This window comes from Panthera pardus, unplaced genomic scaffold (assembly GCF_024362965.1).
Source record: "Panthera pardus isolate Hobbes unplaced genomic scaffold, ASM2436296v1 HiC_scaffold_22, whole genome shotgun sequence".
NCBI lineage: Eukaryota > Metazoa > Chordata > Mammalia > Carnivora > Felidae > Panthera > Panthera pardus.
In genome coordinates this window covers 16,031,134-16,047,677 of record NW_026526788.1, presented here as the reverse complement: position 1 = coordinate 16,047,677, position 16,544 = coordinate 16,031,134, and the positions used below count along the sequence as shown (strand labels likewise).

At 37.3% G+C, this 16,544-nt stretch overlaps 1 protein-coding gene across 18 annotated transcripts in view; it reads left to right on the top strand.

Moving 5' to 3' along the window:
• Positions 1-16,544, top strand: part of PCDH15 (protocadherin related 15) — a 1,681,879-nt gene that overhangs the window by 1,273,717 nt on the left and 391,618 nt on the right. For all 18 annotated transcript variants that reach the window (XR_008425054.1, XR_008425055.1, XR_008425056.1 and 15 more), the window contains one exon: positions 15,458-15,566. Coding sequence is in view for 14 of the 18 variants with exons in the window: in XM_053910276.1 (XP_053766251.1) it covers positions 15,458-15,566 (109 nt within the window). In the remaining 4 variants the exon portion in view is untranslated. The remainder of the gene's footprint in view (positions 1-15,457; positions 15,567-16,544) is intronic.

Here is a 16,544-nt window from a genome sequence, read left to right as displayed (position 1 = left end):
AGCACTTGCTAGGAGCTATGTGATAAGGATTAAACTTTTCTTCAGTTAATTACCAACCCGCTCAGGGAAAAAACTAGAACTCCTTTATTTACTTTACGGACCAGCAGAGGGTGAAGCTCACAGAAGTTAGAGAACTTGAGAGGCAGGACCCTGTGTGGTCCTCGTGGACACATGAATACTGCCCCTGCCATGCACCTGTCTCCTGGGGTACCTTCCAGGAGCCCAAAGGTCCATGGGGGATAAGACAGTAACCATCAGATGGCCAAATAGAAGTATAACTAATTGGTGTTGACAAAGGCATTGGGTAAAGTGACCAAATGCAGTAACAAAGATACCATAGAATGAATGAGAATAAATCTTCCAAATTTTATAAAACACCTAGGTTTGCAGATTGAAAATGTTCAAACCATGAAACACAGTGAAGGTAAGGAGACCAATACTTAGAAAAGGCTGGTATGCTATGTTTACTTCAAGATAAAAGCAAATTTTGGGGCGCCTGGGTGGCTCCATCGGTTAAGTGTCTGACTTCACTCAGATCACGGTCTCCTTATTGGTAGGTTCAAGTCCCGTATCAGGCTCTGTGCTGACAGTTCAGAGCCTGGAGCCTGCTTCTGATTCTGTGTCTCCCTCTTTCTCTGTCTCTCCCCTACTCACTCTCTGTCCCTCAAAGATGAATAAATGTTAAAAAATTAAAATAAAAGATAAAAGCAAATTTCTATTGGATAGTAAAAAAAATTAACAAAGAAAGAAAACATTAGTTATAATTCAGAAATCTGCTCCAAGAGAGACAATAGAGGAAATTTTATTTATTTATTTTTAATTTTTTTTAATGTTTGTTCATTTTTGAGAGACAAAGCATGAGCAGGCAGGGAGCAGAGAGAGAGAGGGAGACACAGAACCTGTGTCTGTCAGCACAGAGCCCGATGCGGACTCAAACTCACGAACTGCGAGATCATGACCTGAGCTGGAGTCAGACTCTGAACTGACTGAGCCACCCAGGAGCCCCTATGGAAGAAACTTTATGAAGGGAGAATATAAAATTCAGTCATATTTTCATTCAAGTGTGAAACAACTGCCATTCTCACAGCTGCAAGGACTCACATGTTCTTACTGAAAAAATACTCAGCGACTTATGTCACTTGACTGTTGAATAAAAATAAAGAATTTAGAAAGAAGTAAACCATGATATAAATGTTTAGGTGTGAACATCAAAACCAGTAAAACAAAGTAAAGTCTATAACCCAACAAAACTTTAATCTAAGTATGTTAATTTCTCGCTCGCTGTCTCTGTCTGTCTGTCTGTCTCTCTCTCTCTATATATATATATACAATATACAGAGAATATATGTAATATAATATATAATATATAATAAAACATGACATAATATATATAATACATATGTAACTGAATGCAGGAATATAAAATAATTCTTAAAGGAAATGTAAAATATAAATAATAGTAAGGTGGTTTCAGTTCTCAAATTTTATTAACAAGGGCAGCAGTTGGCTGTGTGTGTGTGTGTGGCGGGGTGGGGAGGGCGTTCAGGACCTGGAGGAAGAATTGTCGCAAATTAGATACAACAAATGCAATGACATGGTATTTTCTTGTTTGGAATGCCATCATATTCATTTTCTACCAGTTTTTTTGCTGGTTTTCTGTAAACCCAGATTATTTGGATTCAGTTCCTAATTTTAAGTCATTGTACGTCCTTTCCATGCCTGCTTTCCACACACTCACATTCCTGAACTTCACAGGTCTTATAGGATAGAGCTGGTCTGAATTGCTATTTTAAGTCTTTGTGGTGATAGACAAATTAATACTATTAAAACAGTGTAATAGAATATGATAGAAACAGGATTATTTGGTTTTGGGAAGGGATTGAATTTTCTGCTGATGTCCATTTAAGACGGAGAAGGGCGAAAGCAAAGAAAGTGTACAAATAGTTTTACTTTGCTCACAAAAAAGGAAAAAAGAGTTAAAATTCCAGCCACATTTTGATGACTATTAAGTCCTTAGTATACAACTTTCTTGATAGACTGAAACATTAAATTTAAATGTTGGAAACATAATACCTGAGACTAAATGGAATTCAGCGTTTAGAGAACCTTCAGATGGTGAAAGACTAAGCAGAAATCAAACAGAGAAAGAGGGATAAATTTGAATACATAAAAATGCCAAGTTTCTAGATGTCAAACACAAGTAACATTAAAAGGCAAACAACACACTAAAAAAATTGTAAGACTACTAACAAAGTGTTGATTTCTGTTCTATGCACATATGCCATGGAAATAAAATTTTAAAATATCAAAATTAAAAAAGATAGGCAAAGTAAATGAACAGAAGAATCAGCAATAGATATATCACATAAATTATGCTAGCAACCAAAGAAATGTAAAATTAAACCTTACACATATTTAGCAATACTCTAGGCATATATCACCCTCAGCATTCACAAATATGTGCTGTTATAAATACTGAGGAGGAAATAAACCATCACAGTCTGTCTCTCACACTTTCTCTTCTGGAAAGCCATCTGGCAATTTGCACAAAGGAGTTCAACATGTTCTCGTTCCTTGATCCAGAAATTCTGCATCCAGGAATCTAACGCATGGATAGAATTAAAGACACAGAATGGATAACAAATCCGATATAAGCAACTCAAGTATACAACACTAAAGCCTAATTTATAACCCTAGTGGAGGTTGCATATTGTTGCCAGTTGTGTTTTTGAAGCATATTTATTGGCTTAGAACTATGATTATGAAGTAGTGAGAGGTAAAATAGCAAAATTCGTACATGCAAAGTGGTGAAATATCATGTACGTAAATAGATGATAGATACGTGGGTGACAAATACTGATGGAAAATACGTCACCATGTTGGCAGTGGGCTATCACTGGGTTGTTTGGTTTAAAATACTTTTTCTTTGTATTTGTTTTTTTTTAACTTTATTTATTATTTTTTAATATGAAATTTATTGTCAAATTGTTTTCCATACAACACCAGTGCTCATTCCAACAAGTTTCTTCCTTAACGCCCCTTACCCATTTAGCCCACCCCCCCACAACCCCTCCCGTAACCCTCAGTTTGTTCTCTATATTTAAGAGTCCCTAATGTTTTGTTCCCCTCCCTGATTTTATATTACTTTTGCTTCCCTTCCCTTCCTACAATCTGTTTTGTACCTTAAAGTCCTTGTATGAGTGAAGTCATATGATATTTGTCTTCCTCTGACTGACTAATTTTGCTTAGCATGATACCCTCCAGTTCCATCCACATAGTTGCAAATAGCAAGATTTTATTATTTTTGATTGCCGAGTAATACTCCATTGTATGTATACCACATCTTCTTTATCCATTCATCCATTGATGGGCATTTGGGCTCTTTCCATACTTTGGCTGTTGTCGATAGCACTGCTATAAACATTGGGGTGCATGCGCCCCTTTGAAAGAGCACACCTGTATCCCTTGGATAAAAACCTAGTAGTCCAATTGTTGAGTTGTAGGATAGTTCTATTTTTAATTTTTTGAGGAACCTCCATACTATTTTCCAGAGAGGCTACACCAGTTTACATTCCCACCAGCAGTGCAAAAGAGATCCTCTTTCTCCGTATCCTTGCCAACATCTGTTGTTGCTTGAGTTGTTAATTTTAGCCATTCTGACTGGTGTGAGGTGGTACCTCATTTTGGTTTTAATTTGTGTTTTTTGATCATGAGTGATGTTTAGCATTTTTTCAGGTGTCTATTAACCATCTGGATGTCTTCTTTGGAAAAGTGTCTATTCCTGTCCTTTGCCCATTTCTTCATTGGATTATTTGGTTTTTAGGTGTTGAGTTTGATAAGTTCTTTATAGATTTTGGATACTAACCCTTTATGTGATCTGTCATTTGCAAATATCTTCTCCCATTCTGTTGGTTGCCTTTTAGTTTTGCTGATTGTTCCTTTGCTGTAGAGAAGCTTTTTACCTTGATGAGGTCCCAGTAGTTCATTTTTGCTTTTGTTTCCCTTGCCTCTGGAGACGTGTTGAGTAAGAAGTTGCTGCAGCTGAGGTCGAAGAGGTTTTTGCCTGTTTTCTCCTCTAGGATTTTGATGGCTTCCTGTCTTATGTTTAGGTCTTTCATCCATTTTGGGTTTTTGTATGGTGTAGAAAGTGGTCCAGGTTCATTCTCCATGTCGCTGTCCGGTTTTCCCAGCACCACTTGCTGAAGAGACTGTCTTTATTCCATTGGATATTCTTTCCTTCTTTGTCAAATATTAGTTGGCCATACATTTGTGAGTCCATTTCTGGGTACATGCAAAAATCCTCAACAGGATGTTAGCCAACCAGATCCACCAACGTAATAAAAGAATTGTTCACCCCGAGCAAGTGAGATTTATACCTGGGCTGCAGGGCTGGTTCAGTATCTGCAAAACAATTAACATGATTCATCACATCAATAAAAGAAAGGACAAGAACCATATGATCCTCTCAATAGAGGCAGAGAAAGCATTTGACAAAATACAGCATCCTTTCTTTTTTTTTTTTTTGATGTTTATTACACTTATCTTTATTTTTTTTATTATTTTTTTAATATATGAAATTTATTGTCAAATTGGTTTCCATACAACACCCAGTGCTCATCCCAAAAGGTGCCCTCCTCAATACCCATCACCCACCCCCCATCAACCCTCAGTTTGTTCTCAGTTTTTAACAGTCTCTTATGCTTTGGCTCTCTCCCACTCTAACCTCTTTTTTTTTTTTTTTTTCCTTCCCCTCCCCCATGGGTTTCTGTTATGTTTCTCAGGATCCACATAAGAGTGAAACCATATGGTATCTGTCTTTCTCTGTATGGCTTATTTCACTTAGCATCACACTCTCCAGTTCCATCCACGTTGCTACAAAAGGCCATATTTCATTCTTTCTCATTGCCACATAGTATTCCATTGTGTATATAAACCACAATTTCTTTATCCATTCATCAGTTGATGGACATTTAGGCTCTTTCCATAATTTGGCTATTGTTGAGAGTGTACAGCATCCTTTCTTGATAAAAACTCTCAATTAGGGATAGAAGGATCATACCTCAAGATCATAAAAGCCATATATGAAAGACCCACTGCTAACATCATCCTCAATGGAGAAAAACTGAGAACTTTCCCTGTAAGGTCAGGAACACTACAGGGATGTCCACTCTTGCCACTGTTATTCAGCATAGATTGGAAGTCCTATCCTCAGCAATCAGATAACACAAAGGAAAAAAGGTATCCAAACTAGCAAGGAGGAAGTCAAACTTTCACTCTTCACAGATGACATGATCCTATATACAGAAAATCCAAAAAATTGCACCAAAAAACCTACTAGAACTGATCCATGAATTCAGCAAAGTTGCAAGATATCAAATCATTGCACAGAAATTGGTTGCATTTGTATACACCAATAATGAAGCAACAGAAAGAGAAATCAGGGAATTGATCCCATTTACAATTCCACCAAAACCCATAAAATACCTAGGCATAAACCTAACCAAAGAGGTGAAAAAATGTATACACTGAAAACTGTAGAGTACTTTTAAAAATTTTTTTAATGTTTATTTATTTTTGAGAGAGAGAACATGAGCAGGGAAGGGGCAGAGAGAGAGGGAGACACAGAATCCGAAGCAAGTTCCAGGTTCCGAGCTGTCAGTACAGAGCCCAGTGTGGGGCTTGATCTCATGGACAGCGAGATCATGACCTGAGCCAAAGAGTCATGCAACCAACTTAGCCACCCAGGTGCCCCCGAAAACTGTAGAAATCTTACAAAAGAAATTGAAGAAGACACAAAAAAATGGAAAAAGATTCCATGCTCCTGGATAGGAAGAACAAATATTGTTAAAATGTTGATACTACCCAAAGCAATCTACATATTCAATGGAATCCCTATCAAAATAACACCAGCATTCTTCACAGAGCTAGAACAAACAATCCTAAAATTTGTATGGAACCAAAAAAGACCCCGAATAGCCAATGCAATCCTGAAAAAGAAAATCAAAGTAGGAGGCATCACAATCCTGAACTTCAAGCTATACTGCAAAGCTGGAATCATCAAGACAGTATGGTACTGGCATAAAAACAGACACTTAGATCAATGGAACAGAACAGAGAACCCAGAAATAGACCCACAAATGTTTTTATTTGTATTTGTACTTAACAGTATACTCCAAGATGATTTTTTCTTTATCAGAAAGACAAGAAAATAATTTTTTGCTATGTATCTACAGATGTCTTCCATGGCCAATGTGAAAATTGTGGAATTTTATGTGAAATTTTAATGTAATAATAATGAAAATTAAGCTATACTGTTTTTATGGCACTTTAATGGCTCACCCCAAAATATTCCTAGATTATCTATCAATCTGTCATATATTTATCTATCTACCTATTGATTGTGGGTTCTTCTAACTCCCTTATCCAGCCTCCATCAGATGCAACCATATCCTGCCTTTCCACGAGTCTCACCTCTGCTACATGGATCAAAATTTACTTTCTTCAAGCTATGCATACTTGAATTTCTCTGATTCTTGGTATTTTGAATATCTCACTCGGAATAGTTTAACATGTGAGTTTTCTGTCAGAGCTCTCTCTTAATATTTATCAATAGATGTCTTTATTAAAAGAATTCTAAATGAACCTGTGTACCTGTACTTTGAGTCCCTGTGACTGAGCGGTTCTCCATAAGAACTTCTTAATAAATTAGGGAATTATCGCAGACTTTCTGTAATCAAAGTGTAGGGAATGAGTTTATAAATTGGATGTAAAACTAATGCAGCTGAGTATATTCACTGAAAAGAATTTCACTGAAGCTTCTGTTTAATAAAGTGAAATGTTCATTTTAAGTGAATATTCAACTCTGTGATACACCATCTTAAAGTTATGTTTAAGTCTAATCATTAGATAATTTTCTTTGCAGCTTTTAGATCTAAATCTTGGTCTAAAATCAAATAGTAATGATAGGCCCCCTTCATTCCCTCAAACATTTGATCAGGTATGCAATTCTAAATAAAACCTTCAAAATTCATGTCAGTGTCACGTTTCAAGAAAAATATGCAAGATATGGTAAAATTAGCTTCCAGCTAGAAATGAAAGAAATACCATCACTCTTTCTCTCTCTCTGCTTATAACTTGAAGCCAATTTTAATGCTAATATAATACAATTAAAATAATAAAGTAATCTTAATACTACGATCTATAATGACTTCCATTACTAAGCATGGCCCTTACTGTTTTATTCATTTATATACTGTCTTTCATGAATCCCTGTACCAATTAATGAAATGTAGATATTATTAACTTCACTATGAAAATTATGATTAAAATGCTGAGGGATTAAACAACTTCTCAAGAGGTGATATTGCAACTTATTTGGCAAGATTGGAATGTTTTACTTAGGATACAGGAGCTCGTCACTCAGTCTCCTGGAATGTTTTAGAGACTGTTTATTACACCAAAGGCCATCGCTGTGAAGCACTTTGAGCCGACATCTGTGTATTCTGAGAATTCTTGTGGCCACCTTACTCTTCCCTTTAGGTGGGTGTAGTATTCTTTGTGAATGAAAGATGCTCATACAGCCTCAGTATGTGTATTTGGATGTCTTACAGGAGCCCAGAGAGCAAGGCTAGGTCAATGAGGCTCGTGAATACCCTGAATAATACAGAACTGAGAAGTCTCTTATTCAACAGTTCTTAGTGCCTGTGTAACACATGTATTTCTGGTGCTGTCGATACAACCGATCCCTGTTCTCAAGAAAGTTCTAGGCAAAAAAGAATTTAAAAAAAAAAAAAAAAAAGAAGGGGCGCCTGGGTGGCGCAGTCGGTTAAGCGTCCGACTTCAGCCAGGTCACGATCTCGCGGTCCGTGAGTTCGAGCCCCGCGTCGGGCTCTGGGCTGATGGCTCAGAGCCTGGAGCCTGCTTCCGATTCTGTGTCTCCCTCTCTCTCTGCCCCTCCCCCGTTCATGCTCTGTCTCTCTCTGTCCCAAAAATAAATAAAAAACGTTGAAAAAAAAAATTAAAAAAAAAAAAAAAAGAAAGTTCTAGGCAAGGAAACTCAGACACATGGTTCTAGTGAGTGTTAGATAAATTTTAATAAGGAAGAGTGCAATATTCTCTGTATAGAAATGCATAAGGGAAATTATCAGGTATACCTCAGGTCAAAATATGTGGATGGGTAGAGGAAATAGACAAGTATAAAGGGAAAGAAAAATGGGGAACTGGGAGAATGAGAAACTTTTCTTCAGCAAGACAACATTAATAGGGTCTAAATAAAAGCCATAGAGTAGGATATAATATTTATTGAACAGTAAGCTGATAAAGACTTACACTGTGATATATGGAGAGCTCTTATGAACCAGTAAGGCAAAGTAGGAGAACGGACAAAAGACATGAAACAACACTTCACAAATGTCCAACATTCTAAAACAGTTCAAATCACTGTGAGGTAACGATGCGTACCTACCGAATGGCTAAACTTACAACTGTCAGCAGAGCAGTGGACCACTCACAATAGAACGTGAGCTCACACAACAAGTTTAGAAGACTTAAAACGGCAGGGACCTAGCCCATACATGCGTGTCTGACAATTATATTCTTATATTTCACACAAACGCCTTCATGTGTAAGAACACACGCAGAAGGACATAGTGCTGTTTGTCACGGCATGCCCTGGAAACAACCCAAACGCCATCACCAGTGTGAAAAGGAAACAAAGTTGGGGGGTGTCTGTCTAATGGAACACAGTACATCCATTAAAACGAGAGTGCAGGGACTACACTTGATGTACCTAACTCCCACATGCATGCCGACCAGGTAAGACATAATAATACTTGAACAAAGTCAGCAATTAAATGACATTGTATAGTTCTATTTGAAATTAATCTATGATAATAGAAAGCAGGCCATCTTTAGAGTGGAAGGAGCAGGAGCGATTGATAGAAAATATGGAGAATAGAGGGCTTCTGAAATATTGACGATATTCTAGTTCTTAATGTCATGGCATTTAGAATTAAATACGACTTGGTGATAGTTCATCAGGTTATGGATTTATGGTTTATAAAAGTCTGTCATATATAGCCCTTCCATACAAAGTTTAGTTTTTGAAAGCAAGTTGTATTTTGTTGCAACAAATAATCCTTGTAAACACATCCCTGAGCATACGTTTCATTATTTATGTAAAATAAATTGCTCAAAATGAACTACTGGGACCTTATGAAGATAAAAAGCTTCTGCACAGCAAAGGAAACAACCAACAAAACTAAAAGGCAACCAACGGAATGGGAAAAGATATTTGCAAATGACATATCGGACAAAGGGATCCAAAATCTATAAAGAGCTCCAAACTCCACACCTGAAAAACAAATAACCCAGTGAAGAAATGGGCAGAAAACATGAATAGACACTTATCTAAAGAAGACATCCAGATGGCCAACAGGCACATGAAAAGATGCTCAACGTCACTCCTCATCAGGGAAATACAAATCAAAACCACACTCATATATTACCTCACGCCAGTCAGAGTGGCCAAAATGAACAAATCAGGAGACTATAGATGCTGGAGAGGATGTGGAGAAATGGGAACCCTCTTGCACTTTTGGGGGGAATGCAAATTGGTGCAGCCACTCTGGAAAACAGTGTGGAGATTCCTCAGAAAATTAAAAATAGACCTACCCTATGACCCAGTAATAGCACTGCTAGGAATTTACCCAAGGGATACAGGAGTACTGATGCATAGGGGCACTTTTACCCCAATGTTTATAGCAGCACTCTCAACAATAGCCAAATTATGGAAAGAGCCTAAATGTCCATCAACTGATTAATGGATAAAAAAATCGTGGTTTATATGCACAATGGAATACTATGTGGCAATGAGAAAGAATGAAATATGGCCCTTTGTAGCAACGTGGATGGAACTGGAGAGTGTCATGCTAAGTGAAATAAACCATACAGAGAAAGACAGATACCATATGGTTTCACTCTTATGTGGATCCTGAGAAACTTAAACCCATGGGGGAGGGGAAGGAAAAAAAAAAAAAAAGATTAGAGTGGAAGAGAGCCAAAGCATAAGAGACTGTTAAAAACTGAGAACAAACTGAGGGTTGATGGGGGGTGGGAGGGAGGGGAGGGTGGGTGATGGGTATTGAGGAGGGCACCTTTTGGGATGAGCACTGGGTGTTGTATGGAAACCAATTTGACAATAAACTTCATATATTGAAAAAAATAAATAAAAATCATAAAGACAATATCACAAAAATAAATAAATAAAATAAAATAAATTTCTTAATTCAAAAAAAATAATAAATTGCTCAAACCACATTTATTAGGTCTAAGCAAATAAACAAATATCAAAGGCAAAGGCTCAAAGAAATGTTTTATAAACAAGGTAGGTATTAGAACTATAGATCAAATATGCAATTGCAAGGATGGTCAGATGCACTTTTGGAATACAGCAGCCCATCACAGGATATATGATGAAAAATCTATCTCAAAAACTTTTTCAGAGATACTTTAGAATAAAACAAAAGTATACAATTGAAGAACAGTGTCTTTAATCTTCTGTGCTTGCCAATACATTTATTTATTATGTGTATAAATAGTTACAGATATATCTATACATAGACTACAATAGCAGCATTCTGACTGAAACTTGCTTTCTCATTCTGGTGTTGAAGATGTAGAAGGTGGAGCGCCTGGGTGGCTTGGTCGGTTAAGCGTCCGACTTCGGCTCAGGTCACGATCTCACGGTCCGTGAGTTCGAGCCCCGCGTCGGGCTCTGTGCTGACAGCTCAGAGCCTGGAGCCTGCTTCCGATTCTGTGCCTCCCTCTCTCTCTGACCCTCCCCCATTCATGCTCTGTCTCTCTGTCTCAAAAATAAATAAACATTAAAAAAAAAATTAAAAAAAAAAAAAGAAGATGTAGAAGGAGTAACTAACCCTCACTTACCTCAACAGTCCAATCGCCTCTTGTTATTTTCTCAAAAAGAATTCAGCAGTTGAACCTGAAAGCATTGTCTTAGATATACTGAAAAGACAAGGCACCCCTCCAGAAGAGCTAATTGGATACGAAGCTTATGTCCCTGGGGGAATAATCTTGGGTTTTATAATCATAGAATTATGCAGCATTTCTACTGGAGACAATCTTTTCGTTATTGTTTAATAGTTTCTATGATTATCTTCACGACATGAATCTCTTTATATGGAATCACCGTCACCAAAGATGTCAGGGAATTTAACTCGGGGGACTCAAAGCAGTGAAATGTGAATCCACTCTTCTGTGCACTTTTAACACGTGCGCATCAGCACAAACAGAATTCAGGAGATGGGACTTCTTCTCAAAGATAGGAGTTCTTCTCAAAGACAAAGAAGGCTGCCTTCTCTGCAGAGAAGACAGATTTGCTTTAGGGGCAAGGCGCCCAAGAGCTTTGCAGTGTTTGGATGCCTTTTTTATGTGTCTCCTGGAATTCAACTTGAGGAAGCAAATATGTTGCAAACAGTTCCTCACTAGGCTAGGCGGTGGGTTATTAGATATTTTGTGTGCACCTGCCAACAGAGCCTTCTGTGAAGACTGATTGAGCAATTACTGCAATTATATGGTCATAAGGGAACCTTGTAATCCTGTCCTTAAGGATACCCAAGCATAATTAGGCCATGGGTGAATTTCCAAGTTCTTCGGCATAATTCTTCTTCTCTAATCCAGTGGTAAAATTAGAAGCTAAGAGAAATAAGGGGGCGGGAGAGGAACGGAGCAGTAGTTACTGTCTGCTTGAAGAGGATGGTTCTTCAAAAGAAATGCGTCTCCTAGTTTTTCCCCTTTTCTAAGGCCTGGGGAGCCTGCTCTGGCAGTGGTCACCTCGGGCCGGTTTCCTTCAGGTCTGGCTCCGTGTGGTGATCTGCTACCGGGCTGGAAAATTCAGTACAATACAAATTGACATCAATGTATTTAGTAAGTAGATATTAATTTGCCAAATATTATAAATGATTGCATGTTTTTTTCCCCCATAAAATTCTTTCTTTTCTAAGGAATAGTTTCTCGCTGGCATTTCCTTGGTTAGTTGTATGTCCTTCCAGTGGCTGGCTATCTCCCATACAGAGATTTTTGGTGATGGAGAAGTTCAAAACTTGATGCATCTTATTATGTTGTTTCTTCTAATGAGTCCATGTTACATTTTCCAACTCTGGCTTAAATGCTACTTATCTTTATAAAAAATTGCATTACATATTGTAACAGTAACATTCTACACAAAACACAGTATCCTTTAATGTTACATATTACCAGTGTTAGAAATTCTCAAGATTCAAACACCCCAATCTACTTGGGAGGTAATCTTAGAAATCATAGCTGAGAATTCATCCTTTTCACCTTTAAACCTAGATTTTCTAAAAAAAAAAAAAAAAAAAAAAAAAAAAAAAAAAAAACAACAACAACAAACCTCATGAACAGTAGCCTAAGAAAAAATTTTTCTTAAGTCGCTAGTCTTTGTAAGAAAAGACAGAAATCAGTCCTAAGAAGTTATATAAGACAACTGTACTCCCAAATTTCCAGAAACTGATTGAAGCCTTCACCAAGAGGGTTTATTTATTGTATTCTCACTAGTACAATTTGCTAATTTATAATATTAAAAATAGTACAGAGTATGGAAACTACACAGTGAAACAGGACTGAACGGCTTTAATACATTTCATCCCACCTCCCCTCTTCACTTCTAGGCCCACTTCTCCCGAGACAGCCACATGCTGGTATTTCTAGTTTCAATTCTTCTGATTCTAGATGTCACGTAATTCTAAACAGAGCACTTGTTTCTTTTTATTTCTTCAGTTCTCACCATACATTTATTAATAACCAACTATGAACGATGAGGAATTTAATTAGAACCTTTCCCTCCCTTTTGGTTTTTTTATTGTGTTATTTTTAGTTTTTTTCCCCTGTTCATATGATTTTTAAAAATATGACTGAAACTCCATTTCTCATTCCAGCAACTTGTACAGGAAGAGGATTTTAAACTATGTGACTCATTACCCAAACTAAAACTGTATATGTGTTGGTCACTTAGCAGAGAAAGGTGTCAGCAGAGAAACCCAATGTGATCTGGTCATGTTTAGCACTCTCCCAGAAGACCTCAGGTTCAGTTTTTTTTTTTTTCTTGTTTTGTTTTTTGTTTTTTTGTTTTGTTTTGCTTTTAATTCTAGGTAAGTTATTTCAGAAAGCAGGAGTCTAGGATCCCTTAGTATATTTCTCTGGCCATGGGAAGGAAGACAGGACTGCAAAACATCCTGAGAGTTGAATTCCCTTCGCAAGATCTGCATGCTACTGTACTTTTGGAAGACCCACCACAGATTTATTAGTTGAACCAGAACTGCAGTAGCTTGGCTGCATGCTGACTTTGGCTAACACCATCAGGCTGCTTTGACAAATGTCTAGGATGACCTATCAGCCCTCCACTCCTGTGTTCAAACATACAGACTTGAAGAGCTTTGGATGCTTTCAGTGTCAGGAGAAATACAGGATTACAGAGGAAGGAAATTGTCTGTTGGGCAGGTGTGTGTGTGTGTGTGTGTGTGTGTGTGTGTGTGTGTGTGTGTGTGGTGTGTGGTGTGTGAGAGAGAGAGAAGTGACGCAATGATAGAGTGAAATGGAGAACGAGGGACAGAAATAGGGAACAAGGGAAAGAGTTGAGGAAGACTGTTGTATTGTGATGTGTTGTATTGTGCGGAAAGAACAACAACCAAAAGAACAGTAGTCATCCTGATTTAATGGAGTGATTTTGATATTGGTTTGACATTTTCATGGATCTGAAGACACATTAAAAAGGTGAATACAGTATTGCAAAGTTATCCCTACCAGGAGCTCTTTGTTTTTAGGAAGATATTAAAAACGTTTAGGCTATGGAGAGCCTATTAGAGATTTTTAAGTCTGCAGAACCCCTAAGATGTATGTGAACTCCAAATATTTGCTCAATGATTACCTTTAATTATTTCAACTTCAAAAATTTAACATGTTTTAGCAATATACTTGTGTTTAATATAACTTACCATAACTTAATCACAATTAAGTATTCCACATTACAGTTTCATATTCTTGCATTTCTTTTCAGCAGGCCACTACTCTACATTTCTGCTGAGATTAGAAAGTACTGATTTCATATAAAAGTACATGATACGTTTCAAGGTTCTCTCATTTGAGAAGATATAATATAAAATAACGTTGCAGTGACTCCTTAGACTGTGAAGTCAGATATTGAAATAGACATTATTTCCCTTTAAAATTACTATTATGTTTGGACTGAGGGCTTGCAGAGACTTAAGGCAGTATTTCTCAAACTGTGTTCTAAGGCAATGTAAGAGTTCAAGGAGATGTTAATGGATGATTCTAGAAAATGTGCAAATAACACCCCCTTCTTAGATGGCCATTATGCAAATTAGCACAAAAGTCTCCGAAAAGACCTGCAGGAAAGTGGATTCACTTTTTGAAAGTTTCTTTCCTGTCCTGTGTCGCAAGCTTATCTGTGAAGAGTGCACGTTTGTTTTTTCAGCATATTTGTTACAAATAATGATTGATCATTCAGTACAGGGGCCAAGAAACTCTGTCCTACATACCATTCGTCTTTGTAAATAAAGCTTTATTGCAGCATAGTCATACCCACTTGGTTGATTTTGTGTTACAGTGTCAGAGTTGAGAAGCTGACACGGAGACTCTCTGTCCAGTGAAGCCTAAATATATTCATTATCTGGTCCTGTACAGAAAACTGCTTACCGGTCCTGATAGTGGAACAGAATACCACTGGACATCATATTGGCAAACACTGGCTTAGAGAAATATATTATGATTTTAAACAGAGTCCTCTTGCATATAATTATAAATTAAATTTATATGCATGTATGTACGTGCATAATATATAATCAATTTCACTATATGACATTTGCAGTGATGGGGCTTTGATTTCTATTCAGTTAAAGCATTGATTTTTAAAATTTTGTTTTTAATGTAATTAAGTGATTACATTTTTAAATGTAATTTTTTTAATTTTTAAAATTTTAAATGTAATTAAAAAGTAATTTTTAAAATATGAGTTAGGAAGAAAAAGAATGTAAATATTCTTACAAATCTTGTCTACAGACAGATAAAATTGTATTTGATAGCCTCATACTTCTGATTTAATTATCTAGGGAAGATGCAGATTCATTGATCTCTTTCTTCCTCGTCTTCCTCTTAGGAGAAAACCCTGATATAGTGTAATTACTATGACTTTTCATTCTGACCCTGAGGACACATTGTTCCCTCTTTGAATTCAAAATTAACTAGTCTAATGTGTTAAATTTCAAATCTCGAAAGCTGAGTTTAACTACTAGTTCAGGTATTGCCTAGCTGTCCAGACTGTAATGTTTAATATCTGAGTGTCAGTTCTCCATGAGGCGTTAAGAATAAAGTGAGACTAAACGCTCCCATTTTTTTTTTCCAGGAAGAACTGAACCCCATCGTGGTTACCCCGCCCATCCAAGCTGTTGACCAGGACCGGAACATTCAGCCACCAGCAGATAGACCAGGCATCCTCTACTCCATCCTTGTTGGTTCGTATCTGGTAACATTTTACACTCTCACTCATCGTTCTAGAATCATGCATAAATAGTTGTATCTAATCAAAGAAAACACCTTTAATAACAAAGATGGCCTTCTTAGAAGTTATTATTTTTATGTAAAAATAAATTCAGAAATAATAATTTTGGGGGTGCCTGGGTGGCTCAGCAGGTTAAGCAGCCAACCCTTATTTTCTGCTCAGGTCGTGATCTCACTGTTGTGAGGCTGAGCCCAGCCTGCGTTGGGCTCCACGCTCAGAGTGGAGTCTGCTTAAGATTTTGTCTCTCCCTGGGGCGCCTGGGTGGCTCGGTCGGTTAAGCGTCCGACTTCGGCTCAGGTCATGATCTCACGGTCCGTGAGTTCGAGCCCCGTGTTGGACTCTGTGCTGACAGCTCGGAGCCTGGAGCCTGTTTCAGATTCTGTGTCTTCCTCTCTCTCTGCTCCTCCCCTGTTCATGCTCTGTCTCTGTCTCAAAAATAAATAATGTTAAAAAAAAAAAAAAAAGATTTTTTTCTCTCCCTCTCCCTCTCCCCGTCCCCAGCTTGTGCTCTCTGGCACTCTCTCACAAAACAAAACAAAACAAAACCACATCTTTCCCCTCAGAATTAGCTTTAGTGAGATGTGTTAAACAAAAAATGGAAAAATTCCATTAAGGAAGTGAAACAACTTTAAAAAAATAGGATATTAATCTACATATTGGTAACTTTGTCTGTGTTCCGGCACAAAGAATTCTCTAAGAAAAATTTGAAAAAAATCCATTGAAAATGTATAGTTTCCTCTACTAGTATTTTATCATTGGTTGAAGACAATTATGTAATTCTGAGATGACATGAATGAATTAAATAAGGGCTTTTGTCACCATATGGGAGAAGGATCACGAGTACCCAAAGGGTCACAACACATTATACCCTTGGCTGATTTTTCCTTGAAAAGTTTCACAGGAGCTCTTCTGGCTCATCCTTGTACATGGA